General features: G+C 47.5%; 2 protein-coding genes across 2 annotated transcripts; one reads left to right on the top strand and one right to left on the bottom strand.

The window, feature by feature from the left end:
• Positions 1 to 344: 344 nt before the first annotated feature.
• On the bottom strand, positions 345 to 1,678 carry gadd45ab (growth arrest and DNA-damage-inducible, alpha, b). Its single transcript, XM_030083093.1, has 4 exons — positions 1,562 to 1,678; positions 1,243 to 1,344; positions 911 to 1,121; positions 345 to 812 (listed from the first exon to the last, which is right to left on the bottom strand). Exons 1-4 carry the CDS (start codon positions 1,609 to 1,611, stop codon positions 699 to 701), a joined length of 477 nt encoding a protein of 158 aa, XP_029938953.1. The 5' UTR covers positions 1,612 to 1,678; the 3' UTR covers positions 345 to 698.
• Positions 1,679 to 3,732: 2,054 nt separating this feature from the next.
• sec16b (SEC16 homolog B, endoplasmic reticulum export factor) lies at positions 3,733 to 14,278 on the top strand. The gene is made up of 23 exons (XM_030082577.1): positions 3,733 to 3,977; positions 4,056 to 4,138; positions 4,222 to 4,324; positions 5,054 to 5,259; positions 5,321 to 5,466; positions 7,294 to 7,355; positions 7,466 to 7,604; positions 7,690 to 7,920; positions 8,219 to 8,316; positions 9,112 to 9,193; positions 9,262 to 9,379; positions 9,460 to 9,571; positions 10,355 to 10,460; positions 10,538 to 10,675; positions 10,771 to 10,881; positions 12,047 to 12,186; positions 12,273 to 12,436; positions 12,527 to 12,555; positions 12,726 to 12,821; positions 12,894 to 12,974; positions 13,246 to 13,366; positions 13,671 to 13,715; positions 13,798 to 14,278. The coding sequence occupies exons 1-22, from the start codon at positions 3,733 to 3,735 to the stop codon at positions 13,685 to 13,687; spliced, it is 2,628 nt and encodes an 875-aa protein (XP_029938437.1). The 3' UTR covers positions 13,688 to 13,715; positions 13,798 to 14,278.
• The last annotated feature ends 13,295 nt before the right edge of the window (positions 14,279 to 27,573 follow it).

The following is a 27,573-nucleotide window of genomic DNA, read 5'->3' on the forward strand; positions in this document are numbered from 1 at the left end:
CACCGTGAAAGAAAATCATGAGGCAAAGTAACACGAGAGCCATTAATTTTGTGTTTATTATTCCTTTGCAACTTAACAAGATGGAAATCTGACAAATATACACAATAAATAAAATTCATTAATTTATTATTACATAAAAACATCAGTTGTTGGACAAGTCTGAACATCGCGTTGCCCTTAAAATCATAAACTGAAAGTTTTCTTTTCCCTTTCATGAAGTCATTAGATTCCTTAAATAATATATTAAATAAATGTGCTCAGATTTTGGTCAAATGTTGGCGGACGAGTCCCCGGAGCTGGTGGAGGTCCAGCTCTCAGCTGACACTGTTTTCCCCTCGCCCTCCCTCCCACCCGCCCCCGCCGGTGCCGTCACATGATCCAAATTTCCCCTGAAAGGATTCCTTTCTAGGCAGAGCAGGACGCAGTCACACGCTGGAAATCCTCAGACTGCTGAGTCACTCCTTTTCCTCCTCCTCCTCCTCTTCCTCCGCCTCCGAACATGAGTTCGTTATGACCTGGTAAATCTGTCAGGGCACTTCCCTTCCTTTCCTTGTTTTCTCCTTGATGGTTTCCAAATCTCTCCCTCTGTGGGAAAGGCTTCCAAACGAGTCCGACACCGACATCAGTACAGTCCCTGTGCAAATCACTTTTTTGCCGCCAAAACCGCCCGCGACGCACGAGCATCCCGGCGGGCTCCGTCACCGGTCGGGGAGGTTCACCACCGGCACCCACTGGTCCAGGCAGCGACTGTCTCTGCAGAACCGGTTCAGCTTGCCAAGAGCCGGGTCCTTCAGCAGCGACGAGCCGGGATTCTGGAGGAGGGAGGGAAGAAGGAACGCAGTCAGCCCGTCTGCCGGGAAGCGTCCCGTCAGAGTCGCGAGCGAACGGCGGGATGACTAAGAAGACTCACCGTCACCAGAACGCAGTGCAGGTCCGTGGGCTCGGCCCCGGGCTTCACCCCGCCCAGGATCTGGGCCAGACGCCGCGTGTTGCTGACGCGCAGGATGTTGATGTCGTTCTCGCAGCAGAAGGCCTGGATCAAGGTGAAGTGGATCTGCAGCGCCACATCCTCCTCGTGCTCCTCCGCCGCCAGCAGACACAACACCACATTGTCTGGATCCCTGAGCAGGAGGAAGAGGGCAGGGGCACATCAGATGGGGCAGGGGGGGCACACATCTCTCCAGGCTGGGGTTCAGTCATCATTTGCACTGGTGGTCTTTTTCTTTTTCAAAATAAACTTACGCATTGAGGGACTTTGCAGCCTCGTAGACTCCCACAGTGATGCAACCCTGAGGCAAGGCAGCACTCAGCACCTCTTCCAAAGCTTGAGTCACAGAGTCCATCCTGGGGGGCAAAACACACATGACCACTGAAAATCTGCCTCAGCTCCCTCTCCCTGCAATGCACGTGTCCCATAACGCGAGGCTGCACGCGGAGGAGCGCGGATCCAGGCAGGAAAGCCCTCCGAGGTGACCCCCGGTCTGCACCGCGGGGTGCAGGCTGGGGGTCACCTCTGGCCCACTTCTGCCTCTCCAGACGGGGCAGTTCGCGCGGAGCTCACCTCTCAGTCGAGTTATCCCCGGTGGTTTCTTCAAAAGTCATATTGCACATCGGAGGGATCCCGAGTCCGATAATATCCAGAGCGGAGTCCCTGCAGCTCAGCCTGTCGGCGCGCGTGTGTCCTCCGCCCGCCGGTTCCCACTAGTAAAACCTCCTTTCCACGGAACTCATCTGCATACGGCCCGCCCACGGCGGGGGCTCGCCCCCCCCCCTCTTGCTGCTGGGCACAGCGCCACCCCGTGGCCACCGGCCGCACTGACCCCCTGCTGCTGCAGCAGAACAGGATACAGTAGAATTAGTTTATTAATCCCAGAGAAAATCCCTTTAAGCATAGTGCAGACAGCCACACCTGACTCCACACCTGCAGGTTCAGCCTTCCTTCTCAACCCCATTAAAGTCATAAAGATCACGACTAATCACATTATTTCCATAGTTAATCACGATTAATCACTCTTTAAACTGCATATTCTAAATTGTGTTGTTTTGCAGTTCAAAGCAGTTGTTAGCTCATAATGTAAAGCATTCATCAGTCAGAAACAATCCGTCCAAAAGTTGAAATTTAAGCAGTTGTTAAAGTTTCAGTGTCACACAGAGAAAGAATTTCCTTTTTCACCTTGTTATATTTTCTTTCAACATGAATTATCATGTAGACCAACTTAATACAACGCCTCTGTTAAAAAAAGCCTAATTATGTGATATATATATATATATATATATATATATATATATATATATATATATATATATATATATATATATATATATATATATATATATATATATATATCAACTTTTACCAAATTAGCCCATTTTGATAATGAACCATAGCCACGCTCACGATGAGTGGAGGGTGCCGAGGGACCACCAGCAGAGGTCAACGTGGGATTCAAACCGCTGAATCTCACAGGCCTGTTTTTCTATCGTCTGCTTCACTCATGTCCATATACATATTTAAAACAAAAAAGTAATCCTGTAACCTGGGCCCCAACCTCACCGTTAATAGATAAACTAACATATTGCACAACTGAGACCCTCTGCATTAAACTTTCAACACAATCACCACGATTTCACCAAATAATGCATATAAATATCATGCACACGCACGCACGCACGCACGCACGCACACACACACACACACAAACACACACAAACACACACACAGCAGCTTTAGATCCCGCTTCTGCCATACAATATGCTTCAATTAAAAAATTGCCATAATAAAAGACTCCAGATGTATTTTTATAGTACTTTCGTATCATTTTGAAATTCTTCAACTCGTCTCTTTCCACTCACAACATACACTTCCGCAAGGCCTTAATGAAGGACGTGAAGATGAGAGGATTCTAGAGACTCGGTGATCATGGTGATCATTTTAAAACGTGACCGTCAGGCCTGGAGTGCACGTGGAGCAGTGTTGTGTAGTAGACGTATGGCAGCTCAGGATCTGAGAAGGGTCTGGCTGCAGACTTGCAGGATCTCGCCGGTTGTGCTTTATCTCCCCCTGCTGGTCAGGATCAGTAACACCGGCAGGAACGTCATCTGCATCCCCTCTACCGGCAACGTGGCAGGACTCAAGTCCTCCAAATTCTGCTGTTATCCACCTGCGGACTCCCGCCAGCTGAGGACTTTGTTCAGGATGTGCAGCTGACAGAGACCAGCTTGGTCTTTTTGGTTTTTCTGCGTACTTGGCAGAGGCTGGACGTGATTTCCTCTTTTCCAGCTGTCAGGCTGGTGAAGGCGTGCTCCTGTTTGACTCCAGCTCAGTGACAGGATCACTGCTGGAAGAAGAGAAGGAGAGCAGAGGTGTGCACAGCTGGACTCGCCCCTCTGTGTCTCGGAGGAGGTTTTTCCTTTTGCGGTGTTTTGGGTCAGTATTTAGGTCAGAATATTATATTCAGTGAACTTTGCCCTCTTGTTATCATGCTGGCTGTGAGCCGTTATCAGCCGGCGCTGTGACTCTCCGGAGGAATGATGTGGCAGTAGATGGATGCACTTTGGTTGCGCTTTGCCAGCTGTGAGTACCAAAACACAGCTGGATCCACTGCTCGGTCTGGGTCCTGCTCTCCAGGTGAATTCTCCCTGTCTTCCTCGTCCTGCTTTGCATTGTGCGTGTGTGTGTGTGTGTGTGTGTGTGTGTAGGTCTCGCTGCCCAGTGGACCGGTGGTGCTCATCATGGACTACAGAGGTGGCCAGCCCTGGTCTGACCCGGGCCGTCACTCCCACAGGGGTCAGGACAGGGAGGGTTACTCCAGGACTCAGCAGAGCGACCCCAGCTACCCGCAGCCCAAAGCCAGGGAGGCTGACAGGCACTGGACTCACCCCGAAGCCTTCCACAGGGCCGGCCTGAGACCTGAACCCTATCCTTATGCCTCTGGATACGGGCGCCCGGACTACCAGAGACCCCCGTCCAGGTGTGTGTGGTTACTTTCTGAACACTCAGATGCTGATCTAGAACATGTATGAGGCATACATAGGGAGTCTTCTTCATCTTTCAGGCTCGACTATGCACCCCATAATAACTGGGACTACCGGGACCGGGACAGCTATGGGTATTACGACTACTACAGGGGCCGACCAGGTGCAGAACCACACCGTGACTCACTTCGACACTCAGCCTCTGAGCTCTGGATCGTTACATAACTTCATCCTCTGTTTGGTAAGATCTCGTCCAGTGGGGTCCACAAGACCCCTGGAGAGCAGACCAGTACTACGAGAGAGCACCCAGGCTGGATCTTCCCAGGAGCGTCCACCCGGAGGAGTACAGGTGAGCGCCACCAAAACTGGGATGGGATTTGCTGAGGTTTCTTTGGAAGGTTGGCAACAACTGTGTAGCAAACGATGAGTGATGCATCGATCCCACTTTTTTAAAGGACCAGAACGAGTGCTTAACCTTTAGCTGCTGACCGATACCCAATACCGATACGAGTATTTATTAAATACCATCAAGCCTAACTTATGCTCCATAAGCAAAAGATATGTGAGTGCTGTGCGCTGTCGCGAACCTCCTTTAAGTGAAATCATTCTAATTCCACTGCTTCAAATGTCTGCTGATAAGTTTCTGGTGTTGAACCAACCATCTTTCTCCTCCTCTTGATATTTTAGCAGAACATATTGTCTCACTTTTGTCTCATTAACATTGAAGCATCTCCAAACCGCGGACGCCGCTCGTGCTCTCTCGTCTACCTGTTGCTGACGCATGACGTGACGTAGTACTTCCCGTGTTGTATCGGCGATTTTTTACGAGTGCGAGTGCTCCATGTAGCATCGGTGTCGGTGCATCACTAGAAATGATTGATTTTATAAGTTAAGGACGATGGGAATAATGAAGATGTGTAGGCAACAAAACATCTGCCCTGACATGTAATATTCTTCACTTCTGCAGCATCAGGATTTAAAAATCAAACAATTTTCTTGCAAAGTTTCCTTTGTTGCGGTTTTAATTGATACAAGAGAAAAATTCTCCCCAAATAGAAAATAGTGCATTTTCTCCCAGGTATGACCAAGGAAAAGAAAACTCCCAGCACTACTATGAGGACACTCCCTCCAGAGACAATGAGGACGTGTCGTCTTTTTACCTGGGGACGCTAGAGAGCTCCAAGAACTCGGGCCTGTCCTCCAGCAGCTGCGAGCTGAGTCAGTACATGAACGGCGCCGAACACAGCGAGCCGCAGCCCGCCGGTGAGCAGGCCGGTAAAGCCCGTCCTCACTCTTCCCCGAGGGGTTCCGTCCCGTCTTTTTCACGCTTCGCGTCTCTCCTCAGAGCTGGTGCATCGGGCGTCAGCCCCGCTGAAGTACTCCATCCCTCACGCCGTGGTCAGCTTTGGGCCCGCCGGCCAGCTGATCCGGGTCTCCCCGGCCCTGTCCATGCAGGAGAACACCAGCCGCCTGGAAATCCACAGCCTGGAGGTAGGTTCACAGTGAAGCTGCAGTCGGTGGCGCGGTGAAAATCAGGAACATGTAGGTTTATAAGACTAGCATTTTAAAGACAATATTAGGAAAACAGTGTTATACTGTTGTATAAAGGACGAGTAAAATGTTTGTGTACTTGTTGATACTAAGTACCAATACCAGTACTGTTCAAATGCCATGAAGCCTCATTTATACTCCAAAAGACATGCAAGGACAACGCCTCGCCTTGAAAAACTTCAACACAGCCTCTGCCTTAATGCTTACAAACACAACCAACAGCAGCCACTAGTGTTCAAACATGCCAACGACACATTTTCCTACCGTGTTTCAGCAGTTTCCATGTGAACTGACATCCTGGAAGTGTAAAGGAACTTTTCTGAAACGTTGTTGTGTAAACAGGGCCTGAAGGCAATTCGAAGAGGCTTCATTTTATGGTTGGAGTGCATTGAATTATGAAGGAAAGTTTCCTCACCCGAATATCTGATTTGAAACATTTACTCTGTACATGTGGATAGCTGCAGTTTCTTTAAGGTAGTCACTAACTTCTCACTTGATCTGAGCTGGTGGGCATTTATGCTACACGTCTTTCCAGCTCTTTAAAGATCCAAACATCACTGCGCCTCCACTATAAACTGAGACAAAGTTTATAGGTAGCTGAACTTCATCAGATCTGGTTGTTTCCTCCTTGTTTGGAAACACGAACACTGGTATGCCTTGAATACCCAGATGCCTCGAAGTCCACTTTTTTTTCTTCTGGATTCTGTTTTCACCCAATATCATGCTCCTGGATGCTCCTGAAACGGTGAACTCGTTCACCCGGGCCCGGTTTGCCTTCAGAGGTCCAAATTCAATTCATTTCAGTTCAATTCAGTTCAGTTCAGATCAGTTAAGTTTCACGTGCGTAGCGCCAAATACAGCACAATCAGTCAACAGGGAACAAACTACAATTTCACATGAGCAAGCAGAAGGGACTGTGGAAGGAAAAGCTCGTTTTAAACAGGAAGAAACCTGCAGAACCAGACTGAGAGCAGGAGACTGTCTGCAGAACCAGACAACACTGTTGCTGTATACTTACTGTGCAACTGTCCATGTTTTGAATTTCTAACTAATGAAAATAAATATGAAATCTAAATATGAAAATAAACTTGTCTCACCTGAAGTTTACTTCTAAAGCACTTTAAAAACAACTGCTGTTTTCACAAAGTGCTATACACAGTCATAAAAGCAAAGTGCAAGATAAAATACAGCAACAAGGAAAACAATAAAAGACATTAATAAAACAGTAAATACAGGGGCAGAGTCTCAGGCTGAGTTAAAAGCCAAGAAATGAAAATGTGTTTTTAAGATTTCTTTTTAAAAAAGTAAAAAATATATATAATTATCTATACAATAGGTAAATAAAAACACATTTATATTGACTTAAAAATGTCATTTCCAAAGTCAATAAATATGGAGACAACATTAATGAGTTCGGCCATGTTTAAAACTTTGTTTATACTTGGTACGTGGGCATTTATACAACTGCAGCAACTTAAGTCTTCATTTTGTTATGAATGCCACTGTGCAGGCTTCTTTTCAGGAGCAAAACCAAATAATCCGGATAGGTGCTTCATCTGCAACGGTGAAGGTTGGAGCGGGATGCTCACAGATTAAATCCGACAGGTTACCACAGCCGAAGCACAGCTAGCGTGACCAGTTGAGCTATGTATGAAATGGGTTGAACAGAGGGAACCGGTTTCCTCATGTTGATCAATACAATGTGTTTCCTTTCTCCATCAGTAAAGCTGACGGAGGTCACTCTGATCCCTTTCTTTTTCTGCACAGGTCATTCTGAATGAGACGCAGGAGCAACATGAGATGAGGAACTTCCCCGGACCGTTGGCCAGGTGACCCTTCCTCGTTGCTCCTCAGCACCGTCGGATCTAGATCCTCCTCAGATCTGAAAGGAAGCGTTGACTCTCGATGTTAAAGGCCTGCTGTTCCTCTGTGTTTGAAGGGAGGACCTGCACAAGGTGGATGCTATCGAGTTTGCCCAGCAGAGGGCGGAAGCCTGCCTGCGGGACGAGAAGCTGCTGGACAGGAGCTCTGCTGCCCTCTTGTGGAACCTGCTGATACTGCTGTGCAGACAGAATGGAGTGAGTGAAATCTCTAAGTCCAAACAGAGAGAATAAACATGGGATCAGTTTTCTCACAGCTCTCCCCACGCCTCCAACGCTCCAGCAAATCGTGGGGTCAGACATCGCGGAGCTGCTGATGCAGGGCTCCCGGCCAGACGGCGGCCCGGAGTCCAACACTCCCACGCTCATCGACTTTGACGAGGACGCCGCCGCCGACGCCCCCCCTCGGAGAGGCGACGACCTGCTGACGGGGAGCGCCAGCAGCTTCGGCTCGGACGGCTCTGAGAAAGCCCTGCGGAGCTACACCCGCCTGCTGCTGGCCGGCAGGAAGAAGGTCTCTACACTTCTGCCTTTCTGTTGTCTTCAGTCTGATGGCTGAAGGGTTTTCAGTCGTCCAGCATCGAGGTCTCCACATGTTGAATCGGTGTGAACCTGAAGAGTTCTCTACTCCTCTCAGATAACAGTCATGAAGTTCAGTTCTTCTCAGTTGTTCTTGAGTCTTTTCCCACACATGGAAGGCTATAGATTGTGCAGCTTCCCAAGATATTTGGCTTTGTGCTCATAGCGTGACGAGACATGAGCGTTTGTCACCGTCGCAGATTGTTAACTCTCCTCGCTGATTGGCTTCCCAGGAGGCCCTGGAGGAAGCCATGGCCGGCGGACTGTGGGGTCACGCTCTGTTCCTGGCGAGCAAAATGGACAACAGGTCGTACACCACGGTGCTGAACAGGTGAGGCAGCTGCCTGGAGACCAGGATCCAGCCCTGAGCGTTATCAGTACAGCCGTACAAGTCGAGTTGGTTTCCTCATTTTGATTCAAGGTAAATTGAGTTTTTATCAGCATTAATCTGCAGAAGTGGAGAAATCCAGCGAGACGTGTATCTTCAGTTTTCCTCACTCAGAGTTTATTGAAGGAGAATGCCTGAAACCTTTTACCTTTGTGTGTTGAATACGTTGGACACGTCTATGTGTTTTCCCTGCAGGCCGATGTTCATCTTGACTTTACGAGTTGGCCTTGGCTTTGGAGTTATTTATAATTTGCTGACAGTATGGCAACACATGCTGTACACCATTAACACTGCCCGGCAGAGTGTAAATAATTTGTTAGTAATAGGTTCAGCGAAGGCTTTTAATCTCTCCCGCCCAGTCGCAGAGGTCTTTCACATCCAGATCAACGCTTTTATTGAACGAGTGTTTATTATGAGAGAATGTTGGTAGTGTCCGTGGCCCGTTCGTCATGAAACCCAAACCAACTTTTACAGTCTATTTTGGATTGGCTGTGCGTTGCTGGGCAACACGTGTCTGGTCGTCGGTGGAGGAATGTCCCCGAAGACGACTGACGCACAGCCAGGCCGATTTGCACGTAACGACTGTTGAGAGGAGCAGAATTTGAGCCGGCGCAGTGCGGGCGGCAGGAATCCTCCTCAAATTGGACGATTAACTGTTGGACTGCCGTTACCTCTGCTGCCCTTGTGCCCAAAAGTCCCGGTTAAGTGTTTTAATGACGCAAAACGCTGTGCTGACAGGTTTACGGGCCAGCTGACGGCCAGCGACCCCCTTCAGACGCTTTTCCAGCTCCTGTCCGGGAGAGTCCCCGCTGTAGCCACGGTAAAACGCCGCACAGCACACCCTGTTAGAGAGCAGGCGTGTTTTTAACAGCGGTGTTCTGTGCTCAGTGCTGTGGAAATGAAAAATGGGGCGACTGGAAGCCCCACCTGGCTGTCATGCTCTCCAACGAGGCAGGAGATCCCGCCGTCCGGCAGAAGGCCGTCACCACGATGGGAGACACGCTGGGTACGCCCGCACCGCCCGGCCGACAGGCTGCCACGCCCAGCTCAGGAGCTGACGCTCTGCGTTTGCTCCTCTCCTCTCAGCCTCCAGAGGCCTGGTCCACGCCGCCCATGTGTGCTACACGGCGGCCGGCGCCCCCTTCGGGGTGTTTCCCTCCAAAGCAGAGAGGCTGGTGCTTCTGGGAAGCAGCCACAGGTGAGCAGCTCTGTTTTTAATCCGTCCAAACGTGTTCACACCGCGAGCAGGAGCTCCACCTTTTCACTGAAATCACATCCAGAAGATGTTCAGGTCTCTGATTCCCACTCCAGTGCAGCGCAAAACCCGTGAATGATTGCTGTGTTGAATAAAACACACCTGAAGATGTTAATTCATTAGCAGAATAAGTTTAAACTGTGAAAACTGTTATGCTCTCAGCTCACATGTGGAATGACGATTTTGAGACTGAAGTGAAAATGCATCGTTTATGCATTTTCGTTTCAGAATAGTGTCACATATAGGCAGCAACGTTTTTCACAGAAACGGCAGAAACTTTAACACTACAAGTGAATCAACAAAAACTTGCTTCTTTCCCCACCAAAGGTTCATGTTCTCTTTAGGGTTAGGGTTAGCCTATCTCTAACCCTAACCCAATTTAAGATTCTCAAAGGCTGCAGTTGGGCCGTTTTTGACCCACGGACCGTACGTTTAACACCCCTAATTAATCAACATATCCCACCAGAAGTGAATGGAAAACTAACTGAACAGAAGTAAACCTCAGTTTTTATGAAAACATCTGACAGTGACTCACTATATGGTCTGAAACTGATTTTGAATTTGACTGGGAGGACAGAATCCTCATGGGGACCATTTTTATTGTCACAACCATTAACCGTACCCGTTCTTGTCAGATATTTCCTGCCTTTTAACGTCTGATACGTGGTCCAGACTTGTGAAGGCCCTCTATCTGCTCTTCTTTTAACCATCCGTGCTCTCCTCTAGACAATCCTTTGGTCGCTTTGCCACAAACGCCTCGATCCAATGCACCGAGCTGTACGAGTACTGCCAGACTCTTCTGGACAAGTCTTCCTCCATCCCCAGCTTTCAGGTGCTTCTCATGCAGACCGAGTGATTTCGGCTGGTACGGCCCGCCCCATGCAGAGTTTGTTTTCTGGCTGTGCTCAGGTGTATAAATTCCTGTACGCCAGCCGGCTGCTGGACTGCGGCCTGCCGTCTCAGGCCTTCCACTACTGTGAGGTGGTGGGGCTGGCCATCCTCAGGCAGCAGGAGCCCTTCCTCGTGCTCACCGGAGAGGTCATCAAGGTAGATCATAAGAGGCATCGGCCCGGGAAGACCTGTCAGAGGAGGACTGCGTGAATGTGTGGTTTGCTTCTTGTTTTGTTTGTTTGTTTCTGCAGCTCTCGGAGAGGCTGATGTGCTCGGAGGGGCAGTTGAATGAGGGTCCGGGTGGAGCGGTGCAGGAACCGGGCTGGCTCAGACACCTGAGGGCTCGATACCACAGTTTACAGGTACTCAGCTCCTCCGGGGTCTTAACCCCTCCTCACCAGCACCTGCATGGGAAATTCGCTCCTACGACCATCGTTATGAACTATGTTTAAGGCAACTTATTATGCACAATTCAGCAAACTTTGTGTTTTTTTTTTTTCTTCTCAAGATGAACTAACAACATTTTTTCCCCACTCAGTTTTTTTGGGAAATCTTTTCAGTACACCTGAATTGTTGTATTTTGTGATGCATGTTTGTAGGGTCAGCGATCACTGCTGGGCTAAACTACTGCAACATTTAATACTGCCATAGCCATTTTTTCATTCTGTTTATATTAACGGGCTAATAGAACAGGTTTAAGAACATTAAAAAGGTCACAGAACACCTGATAGAACTGGTGCCGGGTGAATTGTGCTTTTCAGACAAGAGGAAACTTGGCCTCAAGAAATCTAAATGACACGAGTTTACTGAAAGATGAATTAGATTTTTAATTTATTCAAAGAAACTCAGAGCATGGATAAGAAATTCAGTTATTTAACAAAATACAACATATGATCAAAGACACACAAATATGCTTTATTAAAGCCTCAAACGATCTCTCTCAAATAATGCCCGGCTTAGGAACTCAAGATAGAAAAACAGTTTATTTTTCAAGTCTTACTGGACGAAAAGTATTAAATCTCCTGTTTTGAGAAATACAGTATGAAAACTGGACTGTTTTCATACTGTGTTTTCAACATAAAAATTTAAACAATAAAACACCCTGACAGAAACATCTGTCGTCAGTCTGTAAATGTGGAAGTGTTTTCTCTTAAATCCAGCTTAAGAGCCTCAGGAAATGAATTCACAGCTGCTCTGTTGGACATTATTTTATCTCAGACCTTTTTGTGAGTGTGGCAGAGATTCCTATGAGGCACGTACGACAGGGTTCTGTAGTGAATTCTGAAAAGCAGAAGTCTTTTTAAAAACGTGTGTGGTGCAGAAATCCACCAGAGCTGTGATGTCTTATTTCCCTCAGACGGGGAACTACGAGTACACTGAGACACACCCGCCTGGTCCTGTCAGCGGCGTTTGGACTCATGAAGATGGTGAAGCGAAGCCGTTCCGTCGGAGAAGATTATGTTCTCACCAGGCAAAAACATTAGAATGCATTTCCTTCTCTCCACAGAGTCCGATCTGATTGAACAGAGATTTGACGTTCAGAGTCCAGAACCAGATTTCCTTTATTACCAAAGCACAAAGGAGCCAGAAAGCCTCTTATATCACAGCGATGGAAACACGGAGGAAGTGACGGCGGCGCCGTGGGACTCGGCGGGAGCTCAGGACTGGTATGAAGCTGTCCGCCTCACTCGTTTCCGTCACACGTGAACCCCAGTCCAGACAGAACCGGGTCACGCCCCCCGTCTCCGTCCAGGACGCCTGCCAGGGCTCCCTGCGTGCCAGCGCCGGGGGTCTGCCCTCCCCCCGCCCCCGCCGTGGCGGCCGGCCAGCACCTCGGTCATCACAGCTCGGACAGCGCTGAAGTCCAAGGCGCTCAGTCACATTGTCCTCAGAGCAACCTGCCGTCTGCAGCGGAGGGTGAGACCCTGAGGACATGCGTCCGTCCGTTCTGCTGTTTACTGCAGGGACCGGCGCCCGAGTCACGTCTGATTTCTGCCGCTCCCGCAGGTCTCCAGGGGTCCTCCGGGACGGCGACGGTGAGGAGCTTCGAAGTCTGTTGATTAAAAAACTATAAAGATCGAAATAATCACGTAACTCTGGGATTCTGGGTGAAATATTAGAAAAACGGACTCACCCACTGTCCCAGCGTCCATGGGACAGACATTACATATTTAACCATCTGTACGATCTGTATTTGCCCTCAAAGACGAGTCCTCCGGTGCTGGGTGTGGACATCAGCCAGCAGATAGTTTCTCCTCAGGGTTTTGAGGATTCCAACCAAACCACTGACGCCCCGAAGCAGGTGAGCGTTCACACTGAGGACACGTCCGAGGACGAGAGGCCCAGGTCTCATCTGTGGCTCTGTTCCACGCAGAACGCGAAGGCGGGATGGTTCAGCGGCTGGTTCAAGTCCAAAGCCAGAGATGTTCCAAAGGAGTCCGCAGAGCCTCAGACGGTAAAACAGTCTGACAGTCGCTCACTTCACTCTTCTTATTCATAGCCTCCCGTTTAACAACATTTTCACGTGAAAATGCTAAACTTCCATTGCGTTTTCGGGGTGTGTTTGCACGACAACGGTGCTGGGAGCCACTGACAATACAGCTCATTTTTACTTGAAAAGATGTAAGCGAGGCCTCATTGAGCAGAACAAACACTGGTTATTAATACATTAGCGCCTTGTGTCTGTTGAGTAATATGTATTTGTGTGTGTGTGTGTGTGTTTTCAGGACGCTTTGCCCACGCCTGCCCTCCCTCCTAATCCTCCTCCACCTGCTGCTGCAGGCCCTCCCAGCATGTTTCCACCGCCGTCCTCTTCCGGCGGGATCAACCCCTTTTCAAAGAAAGCGGGTGAGTTACGTCAGCTGTTTTCGGTCCGTGCCGCCGTAAAATGAATATTCTGCCGGCGCTGCTGACTTCCTCCCTCCTCGACCCCCCCGGAGGGGCTCCGCCCCCTCTGTGTTTCTGCCATTAACACGTTTTTGGATCGGCCGGTCCGGTTTCACGCTCTGGCCGCAGCACAGGCAGGATGTACCGCCTGCATTTTCGCAGCGCTGAGATTTGAGGCATAGCGTTGGTTTGGCTGCCGCCTGTGATATTTTCTGACTATGCAAATGTGATGTGACATCTGTGAGTATCTGTGTCGTCTTCCCAGGCCTGCAGCTCGGGTAGAAACCCAGACACGGAAGCTTTACTGCAGGTAAAAGAGGTCAGAGTACTGAAAACTCACTCTAAATGTGCTTTTTGTAGATTTGCATTAATGAGTCTTCTGCTGCTTGCAGGGTCTCCACTTCTCCTCAGATATGAGTGAGGCTTTCAGCAGTGACTAATGATCACCTCCTCTGAGCTTGGCAGAACACCGCGGCCATTAGCACACCTCTACATTTCTGTTTTTCCCGAACGCTGCGCGGCCTTCCCCGCCATCGCGCTGTCTGTCAGATACAGAAATACTCTGGATGGACTCGAATTGCAGTGGCTGAAACAGCTGAGGTGTGTTTCCTGAAAGCTGACGTGGGGACGCAGGACATATTTTAGGGAAGGGGATAGCCTCACTGACCCCGGCGCTTCAACCAATAATGCCAGCAGCACCGCGGCCGGTTCGACCCTGACTGGAGAGGCTAAACTGACCTAAACTACGTGATGAGCGGCCGTCATCAGATTTTTCAAACACAGAAATTGACAAATTCACAAGACCTTCCCAGCAGTGTAAACCTAAAGCAGCTTCCCTAGAAAACCCCCCATGGTGCTCTGAGCCTGCGCTCAGTGAGAGTCTGATCAGACGGCGAAGCTTTAATCCCGATCCAGAGTGCGTCGGCCTCCCTCGCTGAGACCGTGAGCCTGGTAGCTGAAGTCTGCCTCCCATTCTACTTTTAGAAACTCCGAGAACCTCCAGTAAGCAGAAGTGTGTGTTCTCCCGGCGAGACATGAGAGTGTGTGAGGGAGCTCGGTTTGTAGAGAGCGAAAGGAAAATCATGAATCAGGGGCCAACGGCGTGTTCTCTGACAAACGTCTTGAGCAGCACAACATCCATCATCGGTCTGGATGTGCATCATTGAGACGTGGAGCCGTCCTGTCAGTACCGAGGCAGCTCATTACATCCAGCACATACAGGCACAATCTCAAGCTCTCACCCACGTTCTGTTTAAACCTGACCAGGCCTTTGGATTGTGGAACGAAGTTGGAGGATGTGGAGAAAGCCACCACAGTCTCAGGGAGAACATGCAAAATCCATCCGATGTGGGGGTCGAACCTGGATCTCACTCATTTTCACGCATTAACGATCAGACCAGTGATAAGTTCAGTACTGATGGACGTTAGTTTAGCACAGAGATTTTTTTTATCCTCCGGTTTGACACTGGGGCATGTTACCTTTCTAAAACGTGTGTGTCCTGTCGGTGTTGTGGTCTGCAGCTGTTCAGGTCACTCGTGCCGTCTGCTCATCGCAGATAATCCTCGATTAACAAGCTTCATGGTTCCTCACATCTTTAACCTGGGGAATACAGCATCCACTATTTGATTTAAAAAAAAAAAACAAGCCTTTCTGTTTCACTGAAATTAATGAACTAATTTGCTCCTAAGTTAATGTAATAATCTCCATTATGTACAAATATCTATGTTTATTCCAATTCTATCTGAAGACCTTCCAGCACTGAGTTTTCGTTTTAAATCTTTTAACTCTTTACTGGAAAATATCACTGAATTTTAGCACTTAAATCACTAATTAAAGTTTATAAAAATGCTATTTTTGGCCAGTGACATCCAATAAAATCAAGGTTGAAGTATTAAATTAAGTATATTACAATTATTGTGGGATTTTATTGAGGGAAAATAACAAGTAATGTAAAATATTCCATGTTGAATTTTTGCAATCAGTTATTGAAAATCCAACGATAAATGTTGAACTTTAATTAATTACATGTCCACGAGAACTGGACCGGAGCTGTGCTCGTTCTCATGAATCCACGTGCGGAGAGGGGAAACATCCACCAGGTCGCACCTCCATCCGAGAGTTTTATTAGTAGCACTAGTAAATAAAATTTGCTCTTTCCTCACGACTTCTCACAGGAATATATGTATTATGTGAATCACTGTAATGTAAACTCTTTAGAACTATCTTTTACGGCTCTGTCACCTTATAAACATGTCCGAGTGTAATGGAGATGGTCACATGGCTTCGTGCTTAAAATAATATTGCAGGTTTTTTTTTTTAAACCGGCACATGAAATGTATTGAGTACCACTTTATCTGTGCTTTTTGACTTTCAAATAAAGTGTTAAGAAATGGTTAAAGCTGTGTCTTGTGTCTCTTACGTAGTTTTCTTTTGTAATACTACGGACAAAATGGGTGTGGAATTTAAATAAATAATCGTCACATAGTTTTTGGGCCCTGAAATAGCCACCATTGCAAGCGGTCGCCTCTCAGTGTGGCGTTAGCGGCAACGCGGCAGGTGCCGTCTCCTTTTACGATTACTCTGCAGGAGCCAAATGTGTGAGCGAAAACACACACGAGCAGCAACGCAGCTTACTGCCTGCCAGTGACATGTCGAAGCATAAACACATTCACAAAAGGATGGATTTATGGTCGACATGAGGGGCTGAAACTGAGCGTTCGGTGTCTGACATCTGGTATTTTTAAGAATTTGTCTCGACAGAAAGTGGTGGGAAAGCTTTATTCTGAGTCACATTCACATGAGATTACTCACACTGCTTGTTTACAGCGCTGATTTCTTCGTCAATACATACAAACTTGCGTCGGAACCGAAGCAGGCAGCAGCATGCACACTGAATAAGATGTAGTTTACACCACTCAGCCATAACACTGTGTCTAATTACGTTCAGGTCCCCCGTATTTTGCAGACTGTGCTATAATTCTATCAATACCAACATGAGCAGCAGTTTGACCACTCAGGCCGTCACTCCTCACACAACGCTGGCGAGCTTGACCTTACTCGACCCCGTCATATCCACTCACTGCTTTTCCTTGTTTGGACCACTTTTCACACGAATGTGTCACGAACGCCACACGAGAGCTGCAGAGGTCCTCCAGTGCCGCCGTTTCGCCATCGGTATTTGGTCCTTGTCTAACTCAAACCCTCACGCTTGGACATTTTTCTGACACGTCAGCTCTGACGAGAAAACGTATTCTTGCTGCCGACCTCATCCCGCCTGCTTTTTATTGATCATACAGACCAGGGATGCACCGACACCACTTAGCGCTAACCTCCGGGTACCCATACAAGTACTCATTAAATCATACTCCATATGCAAATGGTACGTGAAGGTATCTGAACCACCTTCACAGAGCCTCGGGTTAACTAAGCTGTTGTAAAAACTGTCTTTCCCCTCCTCTTGATATTTGAGCTAACAGTCTCCTTTACAAACCTATAAACATCGCTAGTACTCAAGTAGTATCCTCACGGTTGCATCAGGCGACTTTTCCAAGTATAAGTCCTCCGTGTAGTATTGAACCCGACACTGGTGTTGCTATCAGTGCATCCTACGACACCGAGCGTCCCCGGTCTTCTCACGTCACTCTCTCCCCTCCGTCTCTGCACCTTCCTGCAGGATCTCGGACCGTGGAACTGGAAGTTCCTGGTTCGTTATTCCTGCTCCCATCAAGTCTGCAGTTTAACGATTAGCTTGCAGCCACATGAAAACTTTTTTTTTCTTGCTCTGTCTCTGTCCTCTCTGTTTCTCCATGACTGTCCTGAAACTGCAACTGTTTCACGATGAACTGAAAACAACCAGCGATCTATATTAATGGTCCTAATATTATGGCTGATCAGCTAAAGAAAGAGACAGTCATCAAAGCTGCATCCAAATAAATAAAAATGCCCCACTTTCAAACTGCACTGTCAAAATCATGTTGATTACATGTAAAAAAGAAGAAGAAAAAGAAGAAGAAGAGAGTGCCTGATTTTTGGTCAAGTAATGCCAAACGTCCACAGTTTCTCGATGTTGTTGCGAAGAGACGCCTCCTGGAAACTGAGAGGGATTCATGACGAACACTTTGAGCAGATATAATGTCCTTAAGACCGCGGACGAAACGAGAGGTCCCTTAGAGGAACGCACAAGATAGCTGAACATTTGTGGCTCTCATGTAGCTCCATGGTAAATACATGAATCCCAGTAGATAGCATAATGTGATCCTTTTCAGGTCCAGAATAAATATGAGCTAATAAACTTCAGACACAGATACCAGAGTTTAAGCAAGTCAGCAGGTCCCACCACGGCCAAAAGATTCACCAGGACTAGGACACACACAGGCCCAACAATTTTTAGTGGGGATTCCTTATCACGGAAGGCATTTCCTTAATTAAAGGACGCAGTGTTGTGCATGGTATTAATTGCATTATTATAGCTCCTTTTAACAGGGTCTGAGGCTCTTATAACTAGTTTCATATCGCACCATTAAACTGTCAGCTCCAGTGTCAATGCTGGGCTCGTGGTCATTTTTATCTCACGGCATTCTCCTGGGAACCCAGCACCGCGGGGGGAGGAGGGGAACTCGGAGGGGGGAAGGTGGGAACTGGATGGCGATGGGGGGTTTACAACTCTCACAAAGCAGAATTAGTATAAATGCAAACGTTTACTGGTATAAACTGGTGCCCTGTCTCAGTTCTGAGGTTGCATGTGTGTGTGGGAGGAAATCTCTGCCAGTGACCGTTTGAGAACCGGACTCGGCTGCAGGCGGCCCGAGCAGCGACATTCTTCAGAGCCTCTCAGATACTGTTGTCCTTGTGGTTCAGCACATGCTCCGCGAGCTTGGAGGCGCACACGAACGACTTGTCGCACTCCACGCAGACAAAGATCCTCCCCGCACAGTTGTGCTCCTGGTGCAGCTTCAGTTTGGCCGGGTGGCTGAAGTTCTTGCTGCAGCCGGGGCAGCTGTGAGGCTTCTCCTTGTTGTGGATGAACTGGTGACGGACCAGGCGGGAAGCCATGGCGAAGGCCACGCCGCACTCCGCGCACTTGTGAGGCCGCACGCCGCTGTGGATGGCCTCGTGCTCGGCCAGGTTGGAGGACTTTGTGAAGCACTTGGAGCACACGGAGCAGGTGTACGGACGCACTCCCTTGTGGATTTTCTGGTGCTCCGCCATGCGACTCGCCAGCGTGAACGCCTTCCCACAGTCGGGGCAGGAGAAGGGCCGTTCGCCCAGGTGCTTCCTCTCGTGGCGCTTCAGGGAAAGGGGCTTGTTGAAGGTCTTGCCGCAGTGCGTGCACGGGAAGGGCTTGTCGTTGGTGTGCATGTTGCGCTCGTGCTTGCGGAGGTCGGAGGAGCGGATGAAATCCTTGCCACAAGTGTCACAGATGTAGGGCTTCTCCCCCGTGTGAGTGCGGATGTGCTTGCGGTAATCCGAGGACCAGATATAGGTCTTGTCGCAGAAGGGGCAGTGGTACGGGCGCTCTCCGGTGTGGAGGCGCTTGTGCTGCTGCAGCGTGCCCTGGTGCGAGTAAGCTTTCCCGCAGATGTCGCACACGTGGGGCTTGAGGCCGGTGTGCGTCTGCAAGTGACTCTGCAGGTTGCACAGCTTCTTGAAGGCCCAGCGGCAGTGGGGACACTTGAAGGGACGGTCCTCCGTGTCCACCTCGCCGCGTCTTTTCATCGCCACCAAGAGTCGAGGGATCTTGTCATCTTCGCAGTTTTTGAGGAGCTTCTTCACCACGGAGCTGTTCAGGGTCTTCTTTCTGGTCTTGTTGCCCCCTCTGCTCGGGGGGTATTTGTCACCATTTAGCTCTTTCAGTCTGAATGCGCTCTGTTTGGCTGGGACGCCGCTCTGGCTCCTGAAGGGTTTCAGGCAGCTCTCTTGCTTACTTTGCACCTCGTCCGAGAGCGCTCCGTTAGTTTCTGTTGTTTTATTGGTCTCGGTGTGGTCGTCGGCGCGATGCGCCGCCTCTGTGCCGTGGTCCCGGCCGACACTTGTCTCCGTCTGGTCTCCAGGTGAGAGCTCGGCAAACTTCTCCACCAGAGACCAGTTTGGCGTTTGGGGGTTGAGGTAAAGAACTCCGGAGTCGCTGCTCTCTGCCAGTGTGTCGGTCCCCAAACAAATGCCACCCAGCATAGAGTCCGTCTGCACGTTATTAGTGTTATTTATGATCTGTCCGTCTGGCCGGGACAGAGAGGCGCTAGATTTTCCTTGGTGCTTTCTTTTGCTTGGTTTTTCGGCAGCTGTCCGGCTGGATATGTGCTGAGACATTTGTTCGGCCATTATCACTTCAGTAATGGAATCATCTGCATGTGTTTGAAGCCGCTCGGGGCTTTTCTGACAAAGCCGCTCTGAAAGAGAAATGAAATGATTATACCACAAAAGAAACGTCTTTTCTGTTCTTTAACACAAAACTGCCTGCTGCACACACACATCCACACACACACCTTCCTGCCACTTCCTTGCTGTTGCATGCATCTACCTAAGCGTAGCCCGTTGCGTTCTATAGTTTCTCTACATGACTCCTGAATCTCCTTCAGCATATGCCCCTCAAGGTTTTTTGTCAATCCTTCCAGACACATAAAAAGCTCCATTCAGGATTTCACACATTATTTTCTTGGGCTGGCTTACCGCTGTGGTTTCCTCCCGAGCAGATCAAGTCCAGGAGATGCCTCAGAGATGAACTGGGTCCGCGAGAATTCTGCTGGAGATGTTCAGCGGCGTTAACAGGCGGAGTTTTGGCAGCAGCCTTCTCTGGGTCAGCATCTATCCTGCAAGTCAGCAGCAGCAGCGATATCTTCACAGCAGGGCTCAGCTTACCTTCACCGGACTTAGCTTACCAGCAAGGAGCATATAGGCCCTGGACTAATTTACACTGCGAGTATCAGAGACTCGACACCTCAAATTCCCATTAAAATGAAGGGAAACAGATGCCTGACCTTAAAATATTCCTGCCAGCTTATTTGCGGGCGTTGTTTGTTTGTTGAGCTCAGGGTAAACTGGACAGCACAGGCTGAGTAAGTGAAGAGATTATATTGATATTTTCCACCGTGTTGGTGAATGGTGAGCAATGATATATGCTTGAGAATAAATTTCTTTCAAGAAGAAAGCCCAAATAACACAAATAACAGCCAATAACAATACCAACGATAATGATTAAGTAATAAGAAGAAGAAGAAGAAGAAGAAGAAGAAGAAGAAGAAGAAGAAGAAGAAGAAGAAGAAGAAGTAGAAGAAGAAGAATGATCTTATTTTATGTAAATGACTAGGCACATGTGAAAACACAATTTAACATGGCAGGTTACATCAGCCTACTTTTTTAAAATCATTTTACATTTAATTTTTCTACCACATCTGCCTATGTATCTCCCCGTCAGTCTTTTTAAAAAGGCTTTCAATGTAATTTATTGTGATTTAAATAATATTTTCACTGTATTGAAGATTTGAAATCTCCATGAATGCATGGCAGCCACATTTAAGATGTTTTTTTTATTATTATTATTTATTGGTCATATACACATCATTCATACTTGGTACAACAGACAGAAATAAAGACATAGATGTTTAAACTAACCCACATGTACATTTACAAGTATTGAAACATAACAGAGTTCACAGAGGGATCATTATGACTACATTGTTTATTCGAGTGGAACAGAATGCAGTGGAACAGCATGAAACAGATAAGAACAGCATGGAATGGAATACAATAAAATAGGACAAAATAGAATAAAAGAGATCAGATTAAAATAGAATGAAATAAATCAGACTAGAATAGAATAGTATTGAACAGATTAGAACAGACCAAAGAAAAAAAAAAGATTAAACAAAACAGAGTAGAATGAAATAGAACAGTAAAATAAGGGTACAACCCATAAGAATAGAATAGAATAGAATAGAATAGAATAGAATAGAAATGCCCTGTCAATCCCAGAGGAAGTCATTTCACAGCATTGCTCTACATAGAATAAATACAGCAGAAATTAAAATATCAATTAGACAGAATTGAAATGATTTAAACAATATTCAACATTAATACATGCAGGGCTAAAGGGATGAAATTAACAGAAAAACACAACAAACATTATTAACAGGCAGGACCCTGAAATCAAAACATGAACTGGACATTAACTGTAACTGACACTGGTCAGAAACAAAAACTGATTAATAAATGTTAAAAGATGAAGGCCGCAGTTATTACATTAGGACAACTATCTGCCTCACATCTCTGTGAAATCAGACCTGAGTGAGGGCAGATCGCTTACAGCCATTATGAAACCCAGTAATTCATTTCAGCTCCAAACATACCGAGGAATTTTCACCGCTATTTTAAGGAGCGGGCGCTTCCCCGCAGTGGCCACCAGAGGCCGCTGTTCACCCGCCGGTGTCCAGACAGCTGGAGGAGCAGGGGAGCTGTGGAAATTCACAGGACATCAACAAAAGGACATGTCCCCCGCCCCCCACCCCCCGTCTGCGTAAAGAGAGGAGACAGGGTTTGGTTTGAATTACTGGAGTTTCGAAGAACAGCTCGGTGTGCCAAGCTGCAGACGAGAAGCCAGGGCTTGTTTCTGCTTTAGTGTCGGAGAACATTGTGTTCCTCTCCATCTCTCACATGGCAAACACGTTACCGTTCAGTTGTTTTGCCAGGGGACGACCTGTTAACCCCTCCCTATCGCTAATTTGGGACTCCTGCAGGGTCATGCTGGAGGAATCGACTGAAGTGAAACAACACACGCTGTTTAATCCACTCATCTGCTACCACGCTCATTAGCATACTCCGGCCTTTCAGGGGAAATTAAGGGGTTAATAAAATGGACAATGCCCGTCTCCATTCAGTCCCCCCCTCCCCAGGAGAGAGAGAGCAGATTGAAACTGGACCCGCAGCAAATCACCTTTACAAGGCCGTGCTTCACACTCACTTGCACCTTGTTGGTCCGCCACACATATCAAGTGTTGCGTCTCGTCTGTGCAGTTTCCCACACAACAACGCCGTCAGATTTCCTGCTCTACGCTTTCAAGAACATTGAATAATACGCCTTTTGTTACTGTGCTGGGTATAAATGGTGGATGTGCTGCCCCACTTTAGGCATCTTTCACACCAGGAAGCCAGAGATCTCCAGGATAAGATGTAAAACAAGCATGTGTGTGTTTTTAATGAAAGCTGAGTCTTATAAATGAGAGCTGTGTTTATCGGGGGGGAAGCTGTCGCAACAAGGCTGCTCCGGCGACGCGGCCTGACGTCACGCCTGAACCCGGATGCCGAAGCTGCACCAACAATCGGCCTTAGGAGCGTCGGCCGGCCGCACGATCCCCGGAGGGACGAGGAAGACGTGAAGCCCGCCGGCCTTCGCTGTGTTTGTGTTTCTTCTGGACCCCCCCACCACCAGCAAAGTGTTTTTCTTTCATGACCACTTCAGAGAAATGAAGGGGGCGGACATGTGCACTCAGGCTAAATTTAAAAAGCATGACTCCCAATCTGTTTACTTTAATTTTTACTGTTTACTTTTTTTTCCTATTCATCCTCACTGAGCTCTGTTTGAATCCCACTCAGCCGGAGCCGCCGGGATCATCAGCAGGCGCTCACACACCTGTGAAGAACATGACTGCCTGAATGAACATTTCAATGAATCCTGTGTAGGAAGTGCAGCGCGCAGGAAAAGTGCCGAGTCATTCAGGGGCTGGTTCTTCAGTTTCATGGTGGAGAGGGCCGCCTTAATTGAGAACATGCCCCAGCTGGGAATTTTCCACAGGCCTCTGCTGCCTGCCTGTGGAAATCACTGCATTCGCCTCGCTTTTCAGCCTCTTACATAAGTTCCACCACTTAATGTAAACTCGACGTCTGTGGCAGAGTCCTGCCCGGTGGATTTTCTGTCTCTGACAAACTTCTCCCTCGCCATGCAGGAGGCTCTACATGCTGTCCGTCAGGACGCAAATCAAATTAAAAGTTGGATTTGTTTTGGGTTTTTTTATTATTAAACCTTGACTTATAGATTGTTGAGAGGAGCAGAACATGGAGAAAATAAAGGAGTGTTGCAGGAAATCGCAGTCTAATCAGCAGCCACTGCAGGCTTTGAGTGGCGTTTCTCTGACATGAAAGTCATGAGGGTTTTTTTTTTTTTAATGTAAATACTTACATAACCCCAGACTGCTGCTTTTTTTTTTTTTTTCCCTTATTACTGCTGTGGCTGCTTTGTGTGACGTAACTAAACTTGCAGAACTTGTGCAGAACGGTGTGCCTTCGTTTTTTTTGTTTTTTTTTACATATATGAAGTTGTGTAACACTTGCTTATCAGGGATTAAAACGTATTATGTACGGAGAGATGTCTTAATAGTACACGAGGACTCTTGGAAGTGCAGTGTTTATCCTCTGAGTGTTCAGACAGGCTGCTGGACAGGTTGAACCAACACCCACTTCATCACACCTGCAGCTCAGTTTACACACATTTTTATTTTTTCCTGTGGGACTGCGCCTTTCTTAATCCCAGCCGAGGACAAAGCAAGAGCCAACTCGCCCTCACTTTTCCCAAAACGCTGCCAGTGTCAGTCAGCGTCGAGCGGTTCAGACTCAGGCTAATTATCTTATAGAGGAACTTTCTGCCATCATTTTAAGAGACAGAGCCTGCAGGGCGAATCTCCTCAGATCTGTACTGCAGCTTCACGTCAGAGCGGCGGCCGCGAGACGGAAACAGGTCTACCCGTCACGTCCCGTCTGCAGCGACTCTGTTGGCGTAACTCAAGAAGAAGTAAACATTACAAGGATTCAGCTTCCCAAAGTGCTTCACATTGCTCATCACATTCACCCATTCTCTCGCACATTCACCCACCAATGGAGGCGGCTGAACGCAGCTGTCAGCGCGTTGAGGAGAAAACAACGCTGGATAAAACAGCGCCTCAAACATCCCGAATGATGACTCCATCTCTAAGCTGGAGGCTGACGTTAGTGTCGACGGGACCAGAGGTAAATGAAGACCGACCGCCCTGTGGGGGAAACACCCGGGCGGTCACCAGGCTCTCCGGGGTAAAACGTGGCAGTCTGCATCAGTCCCTGCTCCTGTGTCTCTGCTGCCGCAGTTTCTGGGCTGAGCTCCGTGGTGGACTCCTTCTTCCGCTGTCTTCTGGACATATTTGGTTTTGGAGTTTTGTTTCTGCGGACAATAAAAACTGTTTTCGTTTGAAGTCGAGAAGTGCCTTGCTCCTTGGTTCCTCCTCCTCCTCTAGTTGTGACAGACAGATCAGGTTTTGGACCCAGCACATTGAGCTCATACTCGTTAAAGATCTGCGAAACAACTGGACGAGTGTTCCGTGACGACGTGCGTCAACAACGTCAGCAGCAGGAAGACAAGAGAGGACGAGCGAGGTCCGCGGTTTGGAGATAATATTACTGAGAGCGACAAAAGTGAGACAGACTGTAAATCATGATCTGCTCAAATATCAAGAGCAGAAAGAAAATTCATAGAACAGCAGATATTTAACCGGCAGAGACATTAGAACGACGTCGCTCATTAGTTCAACTGCTCAGCACGTAGCTACATGCTACATGCTACAATGATTAGCCTTCGCACACTCTCGATGGCGTTTAATAAATACTCCTACAAGAACTTAGTACTCATCCTTAAAAAAAGTGGTATTGGTTCATCAATAATATAAAATCTCATATATCTAGCTAAGATGGTCATGATTGCTTCACATTCACTGAGCTTCAACAGCCTGACGTGTCTTTGGTCAGGTGTGCTTCCCACTTTGCAGTTTAAAACAATGAACAGTAGTTATAGTTGGTCACATGTTAGCTTCCCTCAGTAAATAAACAATCACTGAAAGCCTTTGTCCACCGAGCGACGTTCACTCTGCAAACCAGCGCCTCGATCAGTCGGCCCTGAGAAATCACTGGCTTTTCAGAACAGAACAGAACAGATTAACACATAAAAAAATCAAAAAGCATTTTTCTCAAGTCACTGGTGTCATTTGTCAGTTAAAGTGTTCATTTCAATTCTATTTTCAATTCAGCGTTATTTATACAGCGCCAAATACCACAGGGTCATTTCTAGGCTGCTTTTACAGAGAAGACCCAGCAGATCAGAATCAGAAGAAAGTCATTGAGAATTTGAAAATTCTTTGATGAATATCTTGTTTTTGTCACACTTTGATTAGGTTAAAAAAACAAACAGTTGTGTCTTTTTGGGTGAATTTTGTAAAATGTTGGTGAAAAAAAAGGCATTTTCATTTGAAATGTTGTGTAAATGGGGCCTCAGTAATCGCGCTATAAAATGTTAAACATTTGATAAATATGTGCAGATTGTTTGTTATCATCCTTCAACTAACTGGAAATCAGATGTTTGAAAAGAACAGGAATTAAAACGCAGCCGTAACAACAGCAGGACTGAGGGAGATTAAGACACCCAAGACAGCATTTTCAAGTGAAAACACAGAATTTTCAATGTGTTTCAGTGATTTTGTGTGTTTGCACGACAAAGAAGCTCCACAGCCATGGTAAGTAGTTTTTTCTGCACACGCTCAGGAGGCAGACAATAAGAAAAGTGTATTTTTTGTTGGTTTCTGCATTTGTAGTTTGACTAAAAGAACAAACAACGGCACCCACTAGCAACATGAAAACTACATCATTTGCAGAAGAACGCCGCATTTTCACTCGGGACGTTGTCAGGTGAAATGGGGCCTTTTGTATCTGAGGAGAAGACGCCAGGAAAACAGGGGAGGACAAAACACACGAGACAAAAGGAGACAAGACAAAGACTGAGTGGAAAAACACCGGAGGAAGACAGTTCTCCCGCAGGACAGCAGAGCAGAAACTAAGAAAACTCAACGCAAACAGCACAACACACAAAACAGAAACACAGCTAATTTACAACGGTAGGAAGCGCTGTTGTCTGAGCTGAAGAGGAGAGGAGATGCTAGGCTGGTCTCAGCACCAGGCAGCATCCTTCAGGATAGACGCCGCTTTAATCCAGACGCCACGCCGTATCTACTCGCTCCGTATCGTTCGGTCGGTACAGAAAAGTGTTTTCAGCTCGGCTCTGGTTCACGTCCAAACAGCAGATGTTGCTTTCACAGAGAATGTCTTGCTTTCTTTTATTCCTGAAAATAATCGGTATTTCAGCAGCAACGGACGCAGGGACGGCTGGTATAGATGGGCGAGCAGGGCTCAGCCCTCCCGGCACAGAAAGACAGCTGACACAAAAAAGATGAGAAAATTATTTTTTTAAATAACTTACAGCAGATTGTTTTAAGTTTAGGTGAAACCAAAGGTAGCAACAGCACCAATCAGTCAAAAGGAAAACATAGAATCTCTCTAAATGGGCTGATGTTTCACAGCCCAGCAGATACCTTCATTTGGTTCTTGTAGGTGATTGACAGGTGTCATGTCCCGCCCCCCGTGGTTTACTGAGCATTTTGGGCTAGCTTCAGTTAGCCCACAGGCCACTGACTTTTGCCCTACAGCAGCGAGTTAACGCAGCGGGGCTGCTGTTGGTGCCAGAGTTGGGAAGGAGGGAGAAGAAGTTCAGCAATGGCGGCGTCAGCATGAACCAGGTGGATTAGTTGCTCTGACTGAATGCTCTTCATGCTGTCTATCCAGAGGGACTTCATCCAAAAGTTACCCGACTTCAACGACATGGTGACTAACCTGTTTGCATCCCAGAAAGGCGTCGATGTGAGCTTCTTTTCAAATAAGGTCGGCCCATGTCGACCTGTTAAAGGACTGTGACGCCTTGGTTTTGCTGAGTGAGGCGTGTTTGGCTGCACGTCACCAAACAGCTGTAATAAGACAGCTGCAGCAGGATATCTGTGAGCAGTCCTTGAAGCTGGATTAGAACAGGTTTGTAGTGTGTAAATGTATATGTGTGTATGTGTGTGTGTGTGAGAGAGAGAGAGAGAGAGAGAGAGAGAGAGAGAGAGAGAGAGAGAGGGAGACTGCACTAAAAAAGCAAGACAATCATAGTGTACCTGTAATTGATGTAACTGTGTATCATAGGTGATGTTGCTTTTGCAGCTCTGTTAACTATTTAATCGGTATTATGCAAGCGTTTGTTCGCCGCCCCCCCCCCCCAACAAATTTCACCACCAGCCGCCACTGAACGGACGTCATTTTCAAAATGTAAACCTGAAACTTTTCTGACATT

This window comes from Salarias fasciatus, chromosome 23 (genome assembly GCF_902148845.1).
Source record: "Salarias fasciatus chromosome 23, fSalaFa1.1, whole genome shotgun sequence".
Taxonomy (NCBI): domain Eukaryota; kingdom Metazoa; phylum Chordata; class Actinopteri; order Blenniiformes; family Blenniidae; genus Salarias; species Salarias fasciatus.